The following is a 13,716-nucleotide window of genomic DNA, read 5'->3' as shown; positions in this document are numbered from 1 at the left end:
TCACCTCCTTGGTTAAATTTATTGCTAGGTATTTTATTGTTTTTGATGCTATTATAAATGAGATCATTTTCTGTTTTTTTTTCAGACAGTTTATAGTTTATTGTTAGTGTGTAGAAACACAACTAATTTTGTGCAACTTTACTGAATTCATTTATTAGTCTAACAGTTTTTTGGTAGAGTCTAGGCTTTTCTCTATATAAGATCATGTCATCTGCAAATAGAGACAGTTTTACTACTTCTTTTCATATTTGGATGCCTTTTATTTCTTTTTCTTGCCTGAATACTTTGACTAGGATTTCCAGGACTGTGTTGAACAGGAGTTGGTAATACCGAGTAGGCACCCTTGTCTGATTCCTGATCTTGGAGGAGAAGCTTTCAGTCTTTCACTATTGAGTATGATGTTAGCTATGGACTCGTCATATGTGGACTTTATTATGTTAAAGTATGCCCCAGATCAAGTAAATCAGAATTAGTTTAGGGTGGGATCAGCTACCGGCTCAGTTCAGCAGATGGGCAGAGTAGCTGGCTGGGATCTCTGCTTGGGCACAGCTGCAAGCAAGAACAGTCCTCCAGATCTGAGCACTGGTTGCCGAAAGCCCTGCTCCCCTGCTCCTGCGTGATCCCCAGTGGTTGAGCCGACCCCTTCCTCCCACCATGGTCGTCAAGAGGTGAGAACCAAATGAGCCTCCTGGGAAGTGTCCTGCCATGCTGGGGGAGCTGGTTGTCCACCTTGGAGTCTCTTTTCCCACTGGAAAAACTGTCACCCCAGGGGAGCTCTGTTAGTGCAGAGCTGGGCTGGTGTGGGGGAGGAGTGATGCACTCAGAGTGCTCCTTCTTATTTCTAATGTGGTTCTTCTCAGTCTGTATGGTCCAAGGTGTGCTTTATCCTCACCCCTGGATTCTGGGATTCTTCACAGTGATGTCTTGTCTATAGATAGTTGCTAGCTGGTCTTGTGAGGAAGACTGAAGTCAGGAATGATCTATGTTGCCATCTTGATGACCTTACTCCTAGACAGGCTTCTGACATCAGAGAAGGTTCATTCAGATAATAGAGAGGTGCATTGACTGACAAGAACTTAAAAAGTAAATATTTTGTGTTAGTTAATTGAAAGAAGAGCCATATGCTTTTTATAAAACATGCGGGACTTAGAGTGGACAAGGTAGGAGCCTGGTCTGAGAGCCTGTTTATTCTGTACTTAGGTCAGCTACTGATGAATGATGCAATTTGGGGAAGTATGACTCTTCAAAGGACATTTTATTTTCTCTAGTTAAATAGCAGAGGCTAGAAAGTGAGGCCTACCATTGAAGTGACAGAGTAATTGGATCTCACTGGTCAGATGAGTTGAGGCAGAGTAAGAAGTCCTGAGTCAGTTGGTTGCAACCCTGGCTACTCAGATGATCTGGGAAGCTTTTAAAAAGTATGTGTATGTGTGTGCATTTGTGAGTGCATGTATACATACATATATTTGTATATAGGTATGTATATTTATGCTGACCCCACTCCAAAATAATTCTGATTTAATTGGTCTGGGGTGAGGCCCAGACATTGATATTTTCAAAAAGCTCTGCAGGTGATTCTAATGTATGTACAGCTAGGACTCAGAGCCACTTTCTTGCACTCTCTGAAAAAACTCTCATGTAATTGTCTCCCTGTTGATTTCTCACACAAAAGGAAAATTCTCCGGCAATTGCATCGTGCCACTCTAACTTGAACTTTATAACATGCAGAAACTGTCAAAATATAAACATTTGCTTTATTTAAAACTACTTTTAAGAATAGCAAAGGCATGTTGCTCGATTAGTTATTTCTTATACTCTTTTCATGCCATTATTTTTCTGCATCTCATTACCACTTTAGAAATATCAAATGAAATCCGTACTATAGTAAAAACACTCGATTTTCAATTAAGAGTGTTTATTTGAAAAGGCTAATATAAGTCAACTGCTTGTTCTCCTTCTGGTGAATGTGAACCTTGGTTCTTGTATTCATTGTCACATATGAATTTTCCTTTTTTGTAAAGGAAAAGTTGGCAATTGCCAATTATGATATTTGGAAGAGACCCCCTTTCCCACTTACTAAAGCAACCACTATTTGAATCTTTTAGTATACCAGAATTCTTTTGGGTGTAATCTTTATAAGACTTTGTCAACATTGTCCTTTATTTTAGAAATGTGCAGATGAAGGGGTGTCTGGGTGGCTCAGTTAGTTAAGCGTCCAGCTCTTGATTTCAGCTCAGGTCATGATCTCAGGGTCGTGCGATTGATCCCTGTGTCGGGCTCCGCACTCAGCAGGGAGTCTGCTTGTCCCTCTCCCTCTTTGCCTCCTCCTTGCTCTCTCTCTCTTTCTCAAATAAATAAATAAATCTTAAAAAAAAAAAAAGATACACGCAGATAAGAAATACACTCTTAAGAGGCAACATTGTTATACAGAGCAAATTTCTATCAGTACTCCTTCCTATATGTACATTGAGGAAAGAGAGCATTTGGATGAACTGGGAGGTTATTTAAAAGCTAGCTTCATTTGTGACACATATTTCCATGAAATATCCAAAACCCTTGGGGAAAGAATCATATTGTCAGTGTGTAATCATAATAGAGAATATAGTTGAAGTCTACTCCTGGTGATGGTGATGAAGGGAATTGTACTGGAACAATATTTGGGGTATATTCAAAATCAGCCAAATAATCACTCCCACATGTGTTATCCCAGCCGTGTAATGCTGCATGTCATGACATGGTTTTAAATATAAACATGATACTCCAGAGTGTCCCCTAATATTATTTGCTTCGCTCAGATTTCACCTGCCATGCAAAGGAGTTCAGGCTGATGCAATTTTCTAGTAATCCACAGTACTCAGAAGGTTTAACATAGTATTCTGTGATGACTTAGTAGAAATTGAGAGATCAGCTCTGAGTAAACATTTTGATGTTTTCCTTGATGTGTTCTTGAAGTTCCAGGATGAATGGACTAAAAATAAACATTGTTACAAAACACAATATGCTTTGTGCAGGAACTCTCCCTGGGCTCTCTGTTGAAGTTGAGTCTGTACTTCTCTGCTGGTTTATTGCCTTACGTCTACCTTCCTGTCTCATCCTACCTCAATCAAGCCCGTTGGACCTGGGGAGACCAGACAACGTTGCTAGGATTTTTGACGCATTTGCTCAGGGCAGAATATGGAACATTCAGTCTGGTAAATTTATATTTAAAGCCCTTTTAAGGAAGGAAGCGGTGAAACTTCAGTGTTCTGCCTGGGCCTTGACTGAAAAAAAACAATGTCTATCAATGACAGTACATAGAATTTTCATTTTCGTTATCTGTGTAACAGACTTCCTCCTTATAAACGTGGAATCACTTAACCTGACATCATAATGTTGGATATCCTAAGTATGTTTTTCAGGATAACAAACATTAAAAAGACTCTGTTGCCAGCATTTAAAACATTTCATTCTTCTTAGTATTGGGTATCACTTTGGTCCCTTGGTCTGTGCTTTTAAATATTTGGAAAAGATTGAAGAATCAGAAAAAAAAAAAAAAACCCTCAAAATTTTTAATTTACCTTGACCAAAACACTTTCTTTTTTCATATTTGACAAATAGTGTTCATGATAGTATTTAGTATAATACATATGTGTAAATACTTTATAAGATATAATTTCACTAGAAGTGTTTTTTTTAAGTTCAAAAGGCCTTGTTTTCCCTGAAACGTAAATTAGGGAAAAAACACTGAATGTGGTTAGAGTAAAGGTTATCTGAAAAATAAAAGGACAAACTTTTTTTTTTTTTACCTTAATAAAGACAGTTGTATCAGATTTTTCTCTCATGGTTTGTGCTTTTTGTGTCTTATGCAAGAAGGCAAATCTCTGAAGACTATGTATTATATGACACCATTGATACAAAATTCTAAACCACGCAAAAAGTAAACAATCTATTGCTCAAGGTACATACAAAAGAAGTAGAACTATATATTTTTAGAAAGTAGGGGAGTAATTAACACAGAATTCAAGGTAATAGTTATCACTAGGGGGTGAGAAAAGGGAGGTCTGTGAACGCTTTGTGAGATACTTTATGGTATTCATGCAGTTCTGTTCTTAAGTGAGTGGCGGCTCTGTAGATTTTTAAAAACTCTTTTGGCGGCTCTGTAGATTTTTAAAAACTCTTTATCCCTTAAATATACATTATATGTGTTGTTTGTAGGAGATATTTCATAATAAACTAGCTTAATGAAAGGATAATTATTAATTACTTTTTGAATTAAATAGTTTGATACTTTCAGTTTATACTCTGGCTTATATTGGTTATTCCATTACAATATTGCTTGAGGGCCACTCCAGATTTGAAATTTGTATAATTCACACATAATTGTGAAATTATAGACTAACATGTGATAATGAGCTCTAATCAAAGTGCCTTAAAGACGGTCTACGACAAAAGTGTAAAGTCTGTTAATTCATCAGTGTGTTAATTGTTCCTGCCAGAACTAGTTTAACTGATTTTTTAGCCCATCATTATTTCTGCAGTTCTTCCTCCGGGATGTCTGTGTTTAATTTCCACTGACTTCACTTCAAAAACTCAGTAAGGCTCTGAAGCAAAGACTGAATGAGGAGAGATGTTGCATTGTCTACTTAAAACATGTATATTCTCAGGATAGTTAAAATGCAATAGCCTAACACAGCTGCAGTTGAAGGCTTACGCAAATAAACTTCTCTCTTTTATGTTTAGGCCAAATCTGAAACAGGATCCAGTATGTCTAAAATTTTGCTGTGAGTATGAAATATTTGAAACTGGTTTTAAGTGAATTCGCTATTAGTTCCTAGACTAAGTGATTTGGGGGCTTCTGGGATTGTTTCTTTGTGAAGCAGTGTGTCTGAGAAGTGGCTCTCACGGGTATGGTCACTAGTTGTTTGTGTGGACTGTCAAACATTCTAGCATTCCTCCAGGAAGAGAAAGCTGAGAGTGAGGGATAAATACAACAGTGAGTTAGTAGACTGTCAAACTAGAAAGTTTCCACTTCCATTTGGATACAAAATGACCCAATGCAGTGTTGCTTTATACATCATTTATCCTTTGTTCTGGTTTCGACTCTTTTTTCTAGAGACATTTTAGAACATTGCATTTAGCAATTCGGTTCTTTTCTTTTTAGGATTGAGCTCTGTTCTTAAATTCTTTAGAGCTTCATTTATTTAATGTCTCTTAAGACTTTTTCTTTAGGCTGTTCTTAAGCTCTATTTTTGACTTAAATATTTCTAATATCCAACCTTTTTAGAGCCGGTTAAGCAAATATATTTCATCTGTATTACCTACTAGGGTTCTTTGAAAAATGGGTTAATATTTGCTTTAAAACCCACACAGATTAAGACAACTTGAAAAATATCCATACCAATCCTGTACTATTTTTATAATATTTTCAATATAAAATTATGGAAGAATAGTCTTCTACAACACTAAAGTGATCTCCTAACTGATTATTAATTTAGGATTCCCAGGACTATTTGAAAACCATTTTTAAAATATGGGGAGAATATTTCAACTCTGTACATGAGGCAGTTCATAGGTTCTCACAGTTTCTGTCTTGTTAATTTGCTAGCTTGCTTGCTTCCTTCCATCCTTCCTCCTTTTCTTTTTAAATGTCCCTTTCCCCTGCTCCCTATATGTGATACATAATCATTATAGAAAGTTTAGAAAATCCAGGTAAGCAAAAATAAGAAAATTAAAATTACTATAATTCCAATGTGTAGAGATAACCACTCTTGTTAATCCATTAACATTTCTGTCTGTATCTTTCAATGTTTTTTATATTTTTGTTTTGAAAAATGGGATCATAATATGCAGACTTTTTTATTAGCCCGCTGGTTTTCATTTTTTACTGTATCTTGAAAATATTTTCCTGCCACCAATTATTATGTAACCTTTTGTTGGTTCTCACAACTGATTTTAAATGTTTGTTTGTTTTTTTTTAATGTCTGACTGAAACTTTTGTGGCTCCTTTTTCTTTTTGGTTGGGGAAAATTATCAAGAAGCTCAGTTACAAAGACAGCTTTACCAATGTCTGTGGGCTTTTATTTTATTCTGCTCTGCTCCAGGCCAGAAGACTCACTGCCTGTTCTTTTCAACCTACCTTATAGGGTTGTGATCACATTTGACATTGGCCGTATATTTTGCCTTAACTAATCTCACATGAACTCCAAAGAACTCTCAAGAGTTCTCAATTATAAGTTGCACATAAAACTCATCTATTGGGGAACATAAAAGCCTCCTTTATATTGAAGTAATAGCAGTTAGGTGATATGCCTAGAAGAAAGACTTGACAAAAGTGATGACCACTCACACTCACACTATTTGTTCGAACCAAATCATAACGTAGAATGGAGGCATAATCCTAGCACTCTCTGACTGAGTGAGAGAATTTCTAGTCTTTAATTGTTTCAGGAGGACAGGAGTGTTGAGAAAAGCAACTTGTAATTAACTTACTAGAAAATCCTTCAAAATGATGGGACCTAATCATCTCTCCTTTTCCAGTCAAGCAAATTAAATTCTTTTCCCATACATATCTCTAAATTGCAATCCTGTACAAGGAAATTATTGAATCTAACCCTAGGCAGTGACCATGTTTTAGAGCTTACATTTAAGCAACGGATCTCCAAGAATTAATTTTGAAACTGACTTCATTCCTTTTGAAGAATGGTTTGAAATGGACCTCATGCTGGAATCAATTTTTCAAGTGTATTTGAAAATGAGTAAGAATATCTTCTCATAGTAGATGAGTCTCCATTAGTAAAATACACATTGTGTGGTTTCCATAATTATGGCATCACATTTTCTCCAGTAAAATTGCCAGCAGGGAGAAGAAAGTTCTTCGAGAGGGTGTATAGAGTCATTTCTTTTTTAAAAAATTGGAGACTGCTAGAGCTATTTCAGAACTCAGATAACACTTGGGAAATGCTTATTAGTTAATGGAAGAATTTAGTTTAATTATAGGAAAAAAATACATTTCTCAGAGATGGCTTAAACATTTTTGAACCAAATAATATAGAAAACAAGGAAGCCCTTTTTTTGAGAGAGAGAGAGAGAGAGAGCACATGCCCACTCGCACACTGGGGAAGACGGGCAGAGGGAGAGGGAGAGAGAGAATCCCAAGAAGGCTCGATCCCACAACCCCGAGATCATGACCTAAGCCGAAATCAAGAGATGAATGCTCAACCAGCTAAGCCACCCAAGCGCCCTGCATTAATTTTGTTTTCAATTGCTAAATCACAGGAGGCCGTGTCTACAGTACTGACAGAAGTTCAAAAACTCATTTCACATGACTTCTTACCAAACCAATCGGGGGATCCAAAATGTTATCAATACAGCCTACCAGCATTACAAATACAGAAGAATTACTTGCTCTGATCCTATCCCAAATAATATAAATTGGTAACCAAATATTACAATTGGAAAACATCTTAGAACCGTTTAACTCTTTCTTATGGTACTTTTTCTCCCAAATTTAAAAGAAGACAAAATAATTTTAACATCTGCCTCCAGCCCTTAAAACTACTCAGTGCATAATCAGATGTATTTTACAAAGAATGTTGTATTTGGATCTAACCAAGTTTGTTTTCTACCCATGATAAGTTAGATTGTCTTTTACAGTTCTCAAGTAACAAGTATGAGGACCCAACTCTCACTCAACATTCAAGCCCTTGCAGTTTGGGCAAATATATGTTTAGCAAGAAAGTGAGTAATATAATTTCTTTTCCTATTCTTTTTCCCATATTCGTTAATTTGATTCATATTTTTAATATGCCATTGAAGAACATTGCCAGTATTATTTTATATTCCAAATTAATGACTCTAATCACTTCTGTTACAGCAAATGTGTATTGCTTTCTTCCTAGGTTTTTTTTTTCCTGATAATAAATTAATGATTTTGGAAGATTGAGCAGTATATTACAATCTAAGTAAGCAAGTCATTTGATGTCTTAAACTTCTGGTTTGATCCCTAACTGTGCCCACAGCTACTCATTATTATTGCATTGCAAAAGAAGTAAACAACTATTTGAATTCCTCGGAAGAAGAAAGTTACCTCTGATGATAAAAGAAAACCTAGAAAATATAGCACTCTTAACCTCCATTAATTATTTTTTATCCATTTACCCTCTAACCTGAGTGTTTTATGTAAATTTATATATGTACACACATTTATAGTTCTGTTTCCTTGACACTTTATATTACGAGCATTCACTCTTATCATAAAAAGACTGAAGGTCATTTAAATGTCTGTATAAAATTCCATTCTCTGACCTAGGAGAATTAACTGAAGTGTTTTTCTGTTTGGGAATCTTCAGATTGCTTCCACTTCTATTATAAATAATATTAAAGCATTTTTATGGATTAATCTTTATCCACATTTCTGGTTTTGCTTAAAGATTTATGCCTACATGTCAAATTACTGGGTCAATGAGTGTGATTTTTTTTTTTTAAGATTTTTATTTATTTATTTGAGAGAGAAAGAGCACAAGCAGGGGGAGGGGGGAGGAGTAGAGGGAGAGCGAGAAGCAGACTCCCACTGAACAGGGAGCCCGATGCGGGGCTCTATCCCAGGACCCCGGGATCATGACCTGAACCGAAGGCAGTTGCTTAACCGACTGAGCCACTCAGGCACCCCGAGTGTGATTATTTTTAAGGCTCTTGATATATATTATCAAATTAATTTTTCTTGAGTATTATACCCACATATGTGCTCATTATGTTGCATCCTCACCAATATTGAAATTGCTGTTTTAAAATCTTTATTATTTTGAGGCATGAAAGTATTCTTTTGTTTTGCATATGTTTAATTACATCTTAAATTTAACAAGATTGATCATTTGTATTTCTTCTCTGAATTTTAACTTTCTATCTCTTGCTGCATAGTTCCAAGTGAAGTTGTCTGTAATATGGTACAGTGTATAGTTGATTCCTATATTTCAGTTATTTATTCCAGCTCAGATTTTTTTAAATGGAAATCTTTCTTTGTCCCTAGTTAAAAATGGAAAGTTCTGGCGCGCCTGGGTGGCTCAGTCGTTAAGCGTCTGCCTTCGGCTCAGGTCGTGATCTCAGGGTCCCGGGATCCAGCCCCGCATCGGGCTCCCTGCTCCACGGGGATCCTGCTTCTCCCTCTCTCACTCCCCCTGCTTGTGTTCCCTCTCTCACTGGGTCTTTCTCTGTCGAATAAATAAATAAAATCATTAAAAAAAAAAAAGTTTTATAGATCTAATTATTTTCCTATGTAATATTATTATTGATATTCATGCACATAAATAATTTTGGACATATTTAATTTTTTTATAGGGACAGACAGAATCCATCATTGGTATGGCTTTTTACTGGAATGTTTTGCATTTATTCATTGTTCTTTGCTTGGAGGGCGAATTTAGATATTTCAAAACCACTTTTCATGGGTGTGGTAAGTTTTACTTAGATTTATCCTTTGACCAGAAAGTTGGTGAAGAGTGTACAAATTTGTCCTCATGAATCTTGTAGAAGAGCAACTGATCACAGAAATAACTAACATTGTGTATACATTTTTACAGATCGGAAGTTAAATTCTTGAACCAGTAAGACCGAGGCCTTTTTTTAGGGGGAAAAAACGCAACATTTAGTTAACACAATAGTTAGGGAGAAAAATACACGTCAGGTAGTTTTAAGTTAGTTATTTCATGTGTGTGCTTACAGATATAAGTACTCCTGCAGATCTCCTGGAATTTTTTAAAACAACCATAAAGAAATAAAGGTGGTAGCTGGGCCTCTTACCCACACACTCCCCTGGTTTTGACCTCAGCAGTCTCAGGCCTGTGCAAGAATGACCACGTTTCTGTGTTCCCCTGGCTGCCACTTCTGAGATTAGAGTATTTCTTCTCTTTGTAGTAGAAGCTATAAATGTAGACAGCTCCTTTTCAATGGCTAAAGCCAGCTCTTTTCTATGTGTATGTTCAAGAGGCCTAGTAAATAATAACACCCTCCTTGATCATCTGAGTTCTGAGTCAGTTGAGAAACGAGATAAACCAGGACAACTACAACAGGTGAATCCCCTTTATACTGAGAACGCTGAGAATGGAGAAGGTAGTTTTTATCTGTGGGCAAGGGGGCTTCCTCGTGCTGCATCCCGGAATGGACGGAATTACCCCCCACCCGCACCCCTGGTCACAGGCAGGGCTGCACACAGGGCCCCTCCCCACCGCACCCCTGGCCACAGGGACGGGGTGGGCCGCTGGACGTGTGTGTCCTGTGGGCGGATCACTTCCCAGAGGAAGAGAGGGGGAAAGGGCCCGGCCATGCAGGCCCACTCCCAGCTCGCAGACTCCCCTTCCGCTCAGTGCCTGCAGTCTTACCGGAAGAAGTGAGGGCTGTTATACCAGGGGAGCCTCCCCACATGGGAGGAGACCTCAGGAGTAAAGTAAAACCATCTCTCCATCTCCTCCTCCTCTCAAGTGGCAGGAGTTCAAGGTGCACGCCATAGCATTGAAAAGAATGTGTGGATCCAAAAAAGGGAGGTTCGTGTGTCAAACTGGAAAGGAGAAGTATTTGAAAATTGAAAAATAAAGTGACATGGAGTTGGATTAGGGAAGTCCGGAAACGAGACCTGAGTGATCGCGGGCCTGAGCGGCTAGGGGTACACGATGTATTTGTTAAATAGACAAGTACCCGATTGACTGCCTCAGCCTGTCAGCTGGATGTCCTGTCTGCACGTCTCTGTCACAGGTGGAGAGATTCTGGATGCAGAGCAACGCGGTGGTGGCCGTCCTCGCTGGCCTCGGTTTGGCAACGCTGGCTTCTGAGAGTAACCGAGTGCTGAACACCAGTGGGCTTCAGTGTCTGGAATGGCTTTCAGCAACTCTTTTTATAATTTACCAAATATATTCTAATTTCAGGTAACACATGCTTATTTTTATGAAAAGTAGCACTCAAGCAAGAAACACTTAGATATTTAGAGTCTTGGGCTTTATTTCACCTTTAACCTCCCCTGGTTTTCAGAGTGAGACAGCTGAGTCTGAATGCAGCGCTGCTTAAACTTTTGAACAGAATCTCAGCATGAGCGATGTGTGGTTTCAGGGCATTGCAAACAAGGGCTTGGGTGGGACACATAAACTATTTGTATATTTTCCTCTAAGGAACCCTAGAGATACTTGGTAGGATCTGGAGGATGTAATAAAAGTCCATGATCTAAAATACCACTTAGATGGAGAGTAAAGACATTTGGGCCTTTTTGTATGTCCTAAAATAATTCTCCTTTATGCTTTGAGGATTTCATCTTTTGAGTGACACCTGGCCCTTATCTAGTTCCCTCCATAGCAGTGAATATTAATTATTTTGAAATAATTAAAGTTCTAAAGGTTTCTTAACGCTTATGCATTATGAGTATTATATATATTTTTCAAAATCTGTTGAATAACCTTGCCAATGAAAATCTCAGTCTGGCATAAAACATGTCCAAGTTTTAGATGATAGTTCATTCATTTCCTGCAGTATTGAGTAAACATTACAGCAGCGGAAGAGTCCCCTGGAGTTTCACTGTAGTGAGATTTTATTGGTATTTTAAAAGGTTCAATACCCCCCATTTTTTTTAAGATTTTTTAATTTATTTGAGGGAGAAAGAGAGCACAAGCGGGAGGAGGGGCAGAGGGAGAGAGAGAATTCCAAGCAGACTGTGCACTCAGCAGGGAACGCGATGCAGGGACTCAGTCGCAGGACCCTGAGATCATGACCTGAGCAGACACCAAGATTCGGATACGTAACCTACTGAGCCACCCAGGCGCTTGAATTTCCCCTTTCAAGTTAACTTTAAAAACTGATGTGCTTTATTTATTTATTTATTTATTTTAAAGATTTTATTTATTTATTTGACAGAGACAGAGACAGCGAGAGCAGGAACACAAGCAGGGGGAGTGGGAGAGGGAGAAGCAGGCTTCCTGTGGAGCAGGGAGCCCGATGCAGGGCTCGATCCCAGGACTCTGGGATCATGACCTGAGCCGAAGGCAGTCGCTTAACCAACTGAGCCACCCAGGCGCCCAAAACTGATGTACTTTATAATAGCAGGGTAGAGCCCATGTTAGGATGCCCGTATCACCAGGAGGTCTGTTGGAAAGGGGATACATGTCCGAGATGCAACTCCGTAGCTGGCTCAAGGGCCTGCAAAGCCCACCGTGTTTTCCAAGCTCGTTTTATCCCGGTCTTCTGACTTGGGTCTTTAGGGCAACCCAGCTTCAACACCAGGGATGCTTGTACAGGCTGGGCTGTTTTATTTTGTTTTGATGCCTGTATTTGTCCCAGGGGAATAGAGAGCAACTTTGCTAGGTGGCAGAATGTGGGGCACCACCCTGCAAAGCAGGGAATCACAGTAGGAAGCAGTTGCATCAATCACAAGGACCGGGGTGAATATTCTGTTCCTAGCAGTGTTCATTTGCTTTGTGATGCTTTGTGATGCTAGCCCAGTGATTCAACTTTAGACTGTTTCTCAGAACCATTACATGTAACAGACCTGATAATAACAGGAAGGACAATGCCTGTTCCGTTTTTTGATGCTTTTACTCTCTTGTACTCTTTTTCTTTTTTCGTGGGAAGCTCTCAGAGTTCATGCCAGTTTTCTTTGAAGTCAGAACGTCCACTCTGTCATTGAAAGGAGTTGTACACAGCTGTTGGCAATAGCAAAAAATGCCTGGAGAGAAGTAAACGACTCAGCCGACTCTTCCTTCCCTTCCTTCTTATTGGTCTCATTCCCTAATGATTTCTCCGTCTAGAAGGGAGAGAGGACCACAGGGAGCCTGTGGTTTGGGGAAGTGGTGGAAAGGCTCAGGCTTGCATGCAAGAGAGTCAGACCCATGCTATACAAAGTTATGCTAGAAACTGGCAGATTTCCTTTTGCATCTGAAAATCCCTTTGGTCTAAATGGAATTGACATGCAATTACCTTGAATTTCAAGTGAAATCAGAAGCCTTACTTCTTTTTAGTGAAATTAGATGTCCTTTTAGGTGGGGAAGAAAAGGACTTATTTTTGAGCACTAACCAATTCCCTTTTTATAGAAATGATTTAAATTCCAGAAGTAAAGCAGTACACTGATTTTTATTTAGTTGCACAATTAGTCCCTTCTCTTTTTCTTTCAGATGATAGCATTCTTTTTTCAAATATATGCATCTTCTTAGAAGATACAAATTAGAATACTTTGAAGCACTACATGTAGAGTGTGTGATGGGAAAAGACTGCAGCAGAAAATAAACCCATTCTTGTTAAAACTGTAGCAGTATGTTGCTATTTTAATGTTTCCATATCCTTTTATTTAGCATTTGTGACCAAAGGACCAACTATGTGATTGATAAATTTGCGAAGAACCTTCTAGCCTCTATGCCTCGTGATGCAATTATCTTACTCAGAGGAGATTTGCCAGGCAATTCTCTCCGTTACATGCATTATTGTGAGGGACTGAGACCAGATATTTCACTAGTGGATCAGGAAGTAAGTATATAAGAAATATACTTAGACTATAGTAACAGTAATCACTTTAAAACAATTATTTTTTAAACGAATTTTTTTTTTTAAATTTTATTTACTTATTTGACAGAGTGAGACACAGCGAGAGAGGGAACACAAGCAGGGGGAGTGGGAGAGGGAGAAGCAGGCTTCCCGCCGAGCAGGGAGCCTGATGCGGGGCTCGATCCCAGGACCCTGGGATCATGACCAGAGCGGAAGGCAGACGCTTA

General features: G+C 38.5%; 1 protein-coding gene across 6 annotated transcripts in view; it reads left to right on the top strand.

Moving 5' to 3' along the window:
• Positions 1 to 13,716, top strand: part of TMEM260 (transmembrane protein 260) — a 66,421-nt gene that overhangs the window by 33,385 nt on the left and 19,320 nt on the right. For 3 of the 6 annotated variants that reach the window (XM_081830466.1, XM_081830467.1, XM_081830470.1), the window contains exons 6-11: positions 3,012 to 3,191; positions 4,720 to 4,760; positions 7,633 to 7,716; positions 9,313 to 9,427; positions 10,723 to 10,892; positions 13,300 to 13,471. In XM_081830466.1, coding sequence (XP_081686592.1) covers positions 3,012 to 3,191; positions 4,720 to 4,760; positions 7,633 to 7,716; positions 9,313 to 9,427; positions 10,723 to 10,892; positions 13,300 to 13,471 — 762 coding nt within the window. The remainder of the gene's footprint in view (positions 1 to 3,011; positions 3,192 to 4,719; positions 4,761 to 7,632; positions 7,717 to 9,312; positions 9,428 to 10,722; positions 10,893 to 13,299; positions 13,472 to 13,716) is intronic. The other 3 variants (XM_081830468.1, XM_081830471.1, XM_081830469.1) reach the window with 3 other exon arrangements.

Source organism: Leptonychotes weddellii, chromosome 9, assembly GCF_054177405.1.
Source record: "Leptonychotes weddellii isolate Sample4059 chromosome 9, ASM5417740v2, whole genome shotgun sequence".
Taxonomy (NCBI): domain Eukaryota; kingdom Metazoa; phylum Chordata; class Mammalia; order Carnivora; family Phocidae; genus Leptonychotes; species Leptonychotes weddellii.
Note: the sequence above shows the minus strand (reverse complement) of the source record. Positions and strands in the feature narration are given on the sequence as shown.